Source organism: Columba livia, chromosome 15 (genome assembly GCF_036013475.1).
Source record: "Columba livia isolate bColLiv1 breed racing homer chromosome 15, bColLiv1.pat.W.v2, whole genome shotgun sequence".
Lineage (NCBI taxonomy): Eukaryota > Metazoa > Chordata > Aves > Columbiformes > Columbidae > Columba > Columba livia.
Genome location: NC_088616.1, coordinates 6,767,992 through 6,776,641, shown reverse-complemented (window position 1 = coordinate 6,776,641; position 8,650 = coordinate 6,767,992). Strand labels below are relative to the sequence as shown.

Below are 8,650 nucleotides of genomic sequence, written 5' to 3'. Positions count from 1 at the left end.
ACTTTGGAGGCAGTTCCTTTTACAACTGCCCTTTTCCAGGGGACAAATTAGCACCTGCCACCAGACAACAGGGGTTTTTTGGTGTTTTTTTTTGTTGTTGTTGGTGTTGTGGTTTTGCTGCTGTTGTTTTATTCTGGCTTTGACTACTGCTGCATTATAATGAGAGCGTTGTTATCTCAGAAATAATTTTTATGAGTAAATTTAAGTATTTAGAAAAAACAGTGGTTTAGTCAACTTGGTACTTATGAGATGGGAACCAGCCACTAGCCACCCCCGCCCTCAAAAAACAAACCCCAACCCAAACCCACCCACAGCCTTCCAGACTTAGGGCACTATTTTCATATTTAAAATACTATACTGTCTCTCAAGGACTTGTGCTTGCTTTCAGGCTCAAAAATCTTCACTCAAGAACATTCCTAAAATGATTAATTGCAAACACTATGCTTGAATTACGATTTAAAACTGGCCGCAAACATCTCAAGTGCATCACCCAAATGTTTACTTCTTGTAAAGCTTCACAGAAGTTTTGATGTCTTCTTAAACACTATCGAGCTCTTTTCATCTAGTGAGAAATAAAGAAAGCAGATCCCACCATGCTCTAAGTAGGAGTCATTAAGCATTCATTATCAGTTTAAGAAAAAATTAGACACAACGCCACAAGGAGGGAGAAGACTCTTTCAAGTACTTAATGTTTCAATTCACTTACCAAGTTCTGTGGCTGTTGTAGAAGCTTTATCAGAGAGGGATGGCTGTAACCTAATTAAAAAGAACAAAGAAAGCAAACAGTTATTTCTATCTGATGTCAATAAACCAGCGTAAAGAGTAACCTAGAGAATAACCTTATTCTGATGCTTAACTGTTTCTGTAAACTGTTTAACTATTTATAATAGAACTTCTTTCAAAGTAGGGCATACCTCTCCTTTTACAAAATATTCCTATCTGGAACTTTGGAACAAGTGTGGTGTCAGGCAATAGCAAAATGTATTTTAGTACTGAAAGGTAAAAATTGGACACAAAAGACTAATGAACACAAATGGGCTTTATTTTTGCCTGATACAGCCTGATTGCAATATCATAGTTTCTACCAAGTACCTGACATTATTAAACGTTTACTTGCTCTCCTTCCTGGGTTTCCCACATAATATTTGGTTCCTCTGCAGCACAATGTGCAAACCTCTCCCCTTCTCTCCCTCAATGCAGAGCAGGAATCCCTTGCCATTCACAGCGGCTGCTGCTGCACTGCGAATCTCACAGCGAGTTTTACACTCCTTCAACATCAGAATGATTATCCCCAGCACGATAACAAAACTTTTCTCCCCTCACTGCGCTTTTTTTTTTCAGCTGATGAAATTTTTCCTCATTGTAAAATCAACTTAGAAACACATATTCTTCTTTGGCAGCTGACTATAAGAAACAGACAAGCAAAAATACACATCTTTACAGATTTCTCAAAGAAAGCTAATTTGCCAATTGTAATTTCAGTGCATTATAATGTAGTAACAAAACATCAGCATGGGCTTTTTGTAGCTCAGCAGACACAGGGTAACCTCGCCAGCACAGCAGCCGTGGGTTCTCGCTGCTGATGTGCGCAATGGGCACACGTTAGAGCAGACCCAGCAGGGTTAAGCCCTGGGACCCCAGCAGAATGCTGGCAATGGCTTGAGAGCTGTCCTTGGCATCTGTCACAGCTGGACGGCATTCGGCACCGCTGCCTCTGCAATGTCAGCTGAACGCGGCGTTTGTCACCGCTGCACCCTCTCTGCACAAGATGCTGCCAGATTTGAGTTGTGCATATCCTGGCCTCCACATTATCCAGGCTTTCACTTATAGATACACCCACATTTATTTGCACGCGTGAAGATGTGTATTCCACCCCTGCATGATCATTAACAGGCCTACCAGAAGAAAGAGGCTGTCACAGAAGCAGCCGTACACTTGGAACTGAGGGACTAATAAGCACCCAAATCTCTAACCTGCCACAACCCCTTAGCTATTCCAAGACATTTGTCAGGAAATCTCTCCTTCTCAGTCACAGATTTACATACCTCAGCTGTGCATCGCCATGAAAACACCTGTTTGATAAACTTGTGTCTCGTATTAAAGGAGAGTCTGCACTTTTCACCTTCTCTCATGACCAGTTACTTTTTTCCTTCCCATTTTCCTTAGACAAACCTTTTGTTGGAAAAAGATGCAACAATTTGTCCTCTTTACTCAGAAACATTGAGATACTAAGGATGCTTCAGGTTTAACACAACAAAGGGGCTTATTTTATACCTATTGACATTATGGGATAACTTGCTTGCTTACAGGTAAAACAATGTATTTGATGTAAAAAAAAAAAATCTTCACCAAAGGAGCCCAGAAAATTTCATTTTAAGCCTGATTACTAAAGTATGAAATGCCAAAGCCAGAGATTAACATCATCTTTTATATTCCCTTGTAGAAACAGTTGGAAACCTCATCTTCCCTACTGTTCAAGAAGTCAGACCACTCTAATTTTATTACAAAAGCTTATCATGCCTCTCAACTCCTCATTCTCGCTGAATTACAATAGCCCTGATTATCCTGTCTGAGCGATGAAGCATTAGGCTACTGCATTAACAAATCAATTATAAATTCCGTTTTGGACATTTTAGTTCAAAACAAGGAAATAGCCAGACTGTTTTAACTGCATGTCATGCTGCAAAGAATCTGTTAAAATTATTATGAAGATAATACAAAATACAAGTGGTTAGTTGGAACACAGACAACTAAATCTGCATTGCGTCTGCTGTCACGGGAAGAACTGTCAGGCGAGAGGGACTGCGAGCTGGAAGCTCTGCCCCGGGGAGCTGGAGCACCTTTGGGAGGATATCTATTGTTTCAGACATCTCCAAACTAAACCTCACAGAAGTTTGTTATAAAAGTTACCATTGCATAGGAAGCTGAACCATTGGCTCTGGGATTGCTTGTAAAAATGTGTAATTCTGTTGCTGGTGTTAAGATGCACGGAGAACACAGAGATCTTTGCATCTTCTCTTGTGTAACGGATTCAAGGCTTCCATTACCCATAACTTATCCCCTCCCACCTACACAAGATGTCTCTCCCTTGTTCCTCAGGCCGAGTCCCTGTTCTTCCTCCCAACGCTCCTGTTCTGCTGGCGAATCCTCAACAGGACCTGGTGGAATGAGAGCGAGCCCTGAAAGCCCAACTTCTCCCGAAAGAGCAGGTCTGCGTGCAGGAAGATGCTGAACTGCTATGTGGGTTCACAGTCACAGAACTAATACCAGCAAGAACTAAACGGTTAAATAACCATGGTAGACAAAGTCAAAAAGGTCCAGGCTGAGACAGCAAACAGACAGCAACTTGTTTCACCAACACGACCAATGCAAGGGTTTGTAGCTTTACAAATCAAATACATTCCTTTAAGAAGTGCCAGAGCTGGCTCTTCAGAGAGGGCACCCGCTTCATCACTCCCACTGTGTGTCTAGATCGATGCGACAGAAAGTACATGTCCTCCGGGCTCAGGAATGCGCCTGTCTGCAAAGGAACAAAAACTGGAGCTGCTAAAATAACGAGACGGAGAAAGCCGAAGGAACCCATTTGAACTGAGCAGCAGGCAGCTGCCACTAATGCCAAACTGCACCTCTACACATCTCCCAAACAAACACAGACCTTCCCAGCAATGAAAAACAGACTGTTCCATTTGCTGTTCCAGAGTATTTGCTCGTAAACACATCGACAGAATCTCCTCTTGCATTTGGCTCCATGGGGTTTCTAACCATTAAGCAGATCAGATGCAGGTTTAAAGGAGTATGTTGTGCTACAACTTCCCAAAATCCGTGTGCTAAAAATCTGCTTTAATTTGTATTTTTCAGCAAGAAGCAGCCCAGAACATCTGTACCTAGAGGTTTTTTATACTTTAATTCTTATCTTTCCACACAAGCACTTATTACCTCTCAACCACTGCTGATAAATATATTCCGGTGTAGCAGATCATTATTAAATCTTGGGGAGTCCTGACAGATTCATAAAAGGTTTTATTAGATTTACTTGCAGAGAGATAAGCACAGATGACTAGCAAGCAGCTTGTGATCTTGTTTTGGTGTCCCAGTCTAGAACCTAACCCTGTCACCAAAAGGGACACGATTAGCAACCTCTGCAGCTTCAGATACTCGGTCCTGTCATTCAGCACAACTTTAAAAAAATAAATTAATGCTGTGTGTTCAGTTAGATTCAGGTCAGCCTGTAGGTGTTAAATTTCCTTTTACTTCTTGTTGCTACACAACACAGAGCCATTCTCTGAGCAGCTGTATGGAGCACTGCACTACAGTTCCTTTGTGACTGAAGAACACGGCCTCTAGGACAAAAAAACCCGGCTTATTCTCACAAAGACATTTCCACACGAGGGAGGAACCAGATGGCTTAGCTGAGGATCAGCTATAGGAACCGGAGCCTTATGTCTACGTCAACAGTTTCAGTCAAGCAGAGAAGCAAACTGAAGAAGCCCCTGCTATTACACCCCACGACTAGTGTATGTATCTCAAGAGAGTTCATAGATCTCAGTTCAGTTATGGTCACATATGACATTATGAGTACATCTATTAATAACAGTGCTACAGATAGGAAGAATCAGGGTTTTAAACAATTTTAACCAAACCAGGCATTATTACAGATGGTTCCAAAAAACTAAGTGATCTCTTAGACCAACTGGAACTGACTGCAGGTTCAATTGAAATGTTTAAGGGTTATGTTAACTATCTTGCAGGCAATTTATTCACATGCATTTGAAATTCACTCTCATGGAGTTGAGCAGCTAAGAGCTGCCTTCTCATTTCCAGGGCTTGGAAGGAGCAGTCTGGGAAGAAATGTCAACAGACAGCACAGTGTTAGCAGGAATTGCAGTTTTGCTGCCTGTGCTGCACTTGGGCTGTAAGCAGAGGTTCCAAGTCTCTCAACATCTGGCATAAAGCAGCATAAAGCATCTTTTCTCCTTTACTTAATTCACATATAAGTTCCATTATATTATCAGCAGGAGCTGACAAGAAGACTGTGTATTGCATTCCTGAGAATTACCTGTCAGCATCCAGAATGTTTATTTCAAGTAGCTTTCCCACTCCAGATTGCATTTTATTTCATGAATATTTGCTTTGATAAAAGTTTAGTTATCACTGGGAGGAAAGGAATTGAGCTAAAAGTGTCAAAATCCTAGGATTTAAGAAAAATCACAGGATTTAAGAAAAATCACAGGATTTAAGAAAAATAAATTCACATAACAAGCTAAATAGCCTGGAAAAATATGTCAAAGATGTGAACCATGGACTTTGTTTACTTAATTTTTCTTTCCTTTCAAACCCTGAAGCTCACCACTGCCCCATGCCTTAATATGTGATAGGATGTTAGAGTGAATCTATCAAGCAGCTTCACCTTTAGCTTGAAGTAACAGATCATGTAATCTCACTGTATTTTCCAGCCAAGACTGTTAGGAAGAGTTGGCTACAGTTCCTATTTGTGGCTGGCATCCATTCAGGCAACCTCCTTTTACAGGTTTTCCATCATTAGAAAGCTACAAGGAGCTAACAAATACGTCCAAACCCCAACAGGAGATGCTGTCCCCAAACCTACAAAGAGGAGCAAACCTTTGGCACACAGGTGGCTGTCAAACAGGAGCTGGAGGAGAAATGAGAAAGGCCAAATGAAACAGCTGGCCGTCCAAGAACCAGTACTTACTCTGATTCTGGTCTTAACACAGATCATGTTATCAGACAGCTGTAGCATATGTTAACTGTCATTTAGACAACAGGAGAAAAATGCAGAAAATAACCCCACAAGATTAGCCATAAACTCCTTTAACTTACCATTATGTTAAGCAAAGTCAGAAAAAGCTATGTGGTATTTTGGATGCATAAACACTGAAGTTGTTCAGCTGTTAATAAATAGCTGAACACATTTAAAAAAAAAAATCTCCCCACTAAGAAACTATTTCCACAGTAATATTTAAATATTTTGTACATAAATCTATATTACAAGAGGTACACTTGCACCATCAAGCACTAGAAGGTCAGAAAGCCTCAGTGCACTGTCTGTACAACCTTAATTTCACTCATTTGGAGTACGCACTGACTTTCCTTTAACTACACGATCACACACTAGTTTTTCCAAATAGCATCTCTTGTGTGAAGAATGGGAGGTCTTGAACACTACATGCACATCCTCTCCTAGAAACCTAAAATCCAGTCCTGTTTCCATTAGATGAGCACCAGCACACAAGCACTGTGCTCCTTTGTCTCCCCCCTGTTTCCATGTCTGTGGTGACAAAGTTATCTCAGGCGCAGCCTCTAAAATCACAGAATCCCAGAGTGTCAGGGATCGGAAGGGACCTGGAAAGCTCATCCAGTGCAATCCCCCCATGGAGCAGGAACACCCAGATGAGGTTACACAGGAAGGTGTCCAGGCGGGTTGGAATGTCTGCAGAGAAGGAGACTCCACAACCCCCCTGGGCAGCCTGGGCCAGGCTCTGCCACCCTCACTGAGAAGTTTCTTCTCATATTTAAATGGAACCTCCTGTGTTCCAGTTTGTACCCATTACCCCTTGTCCTATCACTGGTTGTCACTGAGAAGAGCCTGGCTCCATCCTCCTGATGCTCACCCTTTCATATTTATAACCATTAATGAGGTCACCCCTCAGTCTCCTCTCTTCAACAAACGCTGAAGAGTTCTGGACTAATTACACATGTATTGAGGTGCTACACAAGAGAGAAAATATTACTTGTCTGCAAAAAAGATTGGGATAACTGAAAACCCATTGCAGCCACAAGGTCTTAAGATACCAAAAATCTGGCAATGACCTGAACATCACTAAATTCTGTTTCCCAACAAGGAGGCCCGCAGGGATGATTCTGAGTCATCACTGTTTCTATACATAGCACAACTTCTACCTTTTAAATTATACCAGCACTTTTGCTCTTTTTGCTTCTGCAGAAACATATTTTTAAGCAAAGGAGAAGAACTATGGATGAGGAACAAAAACTGAACACCTACTGAAACCAACATTCCTTGTCATGGGGGCCTACATCTCTGCCTTGCTTCTTTTCCTTTTTGAAAAAAAAAAAAGAAAAATCATCGATTGACCTTCCTGAGCACTTGACAAGTCAATTGTTTGGTCCCTCAGCCCAACTGAGCTGCCACCTTTGCTTTCACTCAGCACCAATATTCAGTGTTTGATTTTGTTTCATCCTACTGGAGCCCCCATGGCCCACTAATTTTTTCAGTTATTTTGAGATAGAAATGTTAACTAAAGCACATAATTTTATGTTAAAATGTTTAAGTCATGTTGGTTGACATTTAAAACAGTAACATACTGTTACAGAATCAGAAAGCAGACAAATCCAAGTGAACAAAGATCACCTAAATTGTGGAACTTGCATATTCAAACTAAGATTAACACTAGGGCTTCTTGCAGGTACCACAATATTCTTCAAGTGAGCTGCAAGTATTGCATTTGTAGTTTCTTCAGCTATTAGAACCCACCAGTCCATAATATGCAGGGGTGAGGTGCACCCTGACTGCAACGACGCATACGTTATGTCAGCTTTGAGGTTTTTCAGTTAATCAACCAACTTCTCTGGCAGTGGCTGAGGCAAGAAAACAATAGATTGAGGACAAAGCAATCTGTCTCCTACCTATTGGGATGGATGAAATCTGAGAATAGAGATCCAGCATGCGATTGCCATCTACATCTACTAGGTAGTTCCCTCGGCTCTCTTCGTAATTGCAAAAAAAGTGCACAGCTTCTGCGTTCTTAAAGGAAAAAACAAGTAATACTTTACAAAGTAGCAGTGTGTAGGAAGGTGCAACTAATACACTACAAAAGATTTTATTCAAATGCACACATATCCCACTAAGCATGCAAACCTAGAGTCAGTGTTTTACCTTTTTTTTTGTATGGAATTAAACACACCAAACAGGATTTTAAAACAAGTTTTGAAATGACAGTATTAACACTCCTGAAAGTCAGAAAACTTGACCAATTACCTGAATTCCATTCAGCTGCTTCATTAATTCCTGTAGAAAAAGCAAACATCAAAGAGTCTCAGGAATGTAGTTACCAAATACTGAAGAAGAACGTATGTTTCTTTTTATGATCACATAAATCATGTGCAAAACTTGGAGCCTTGTGTGCTCACCAAGCAACATGAACTCTCATAGTGTGTCTTGCAACCATGACAGTCAAAACTATGAACTGTGGCACGCAGAGCTACACGGGCTGCACACACAATTTCATTGTGAATCCCCAAAATGGGAAAGCTGCCTCTTCTATATTCATCAACTAAACTAAGAAAACAAGAGAGAAATCAGAAAATAAGAGAAGCCAGAGGTACACAGAAAGGATTCTGGCACACTGGTTCTAGAAAGACAGAGTTTTGGGTTTTTTTTAAAATAAAATACAGAAAAACAACAAAGAAAACCACAAAAACCCCACAACACATGCCAAACCAACCCAACCCCACCACACATAAATACTGGCTCTGCCAGAGTAAAGCCATGTCCAGCAAATTGAAAATCTTGCTTCCTTTCAAAACCAAAGCATTATTTCACATGATAAAAAGCCAACTAAGTATCTGTTTTCAGCAGGGCCACAAGTAATCAAGTCTGATGAGATGTTTAATC

The 8,650-nt window shown here is 40.9% G+C and overlaps 1 protein-coding gene across 5 annotated transcripts in view; it reads right to left on the bottom strand.

Moving 5' to 3' along the window:
• Positions 1–8,650, bottom strand: part of ABAT (4-aminobutyrate aminotransferase) — a 48,722-nt gene that overhangs the window by 11,708 nt on the left and 28,364 nt on the right. For all 5 annotated transcript variants that reach the window (XM_065030776.1, XM_065030774.1, XM_065030777.1 and 2 more), the window contains 3 exons: positions 8,015–8,044; positions 7,663–7,780; positions 707–756 (listed from right to left, as the gene is read on the bottom strand). In XM_065030776.1, coding sequence (XP_064886848.1) covers positions 707–756; positions 7,663–7,780; positions 8,015–8,044 — 198 coding nt within the window. The remainder of the gene's footprint in view (positions 1–706; positions 757–7,662; positions 7,781–8,014; positions 8,045–8,650) is intronic.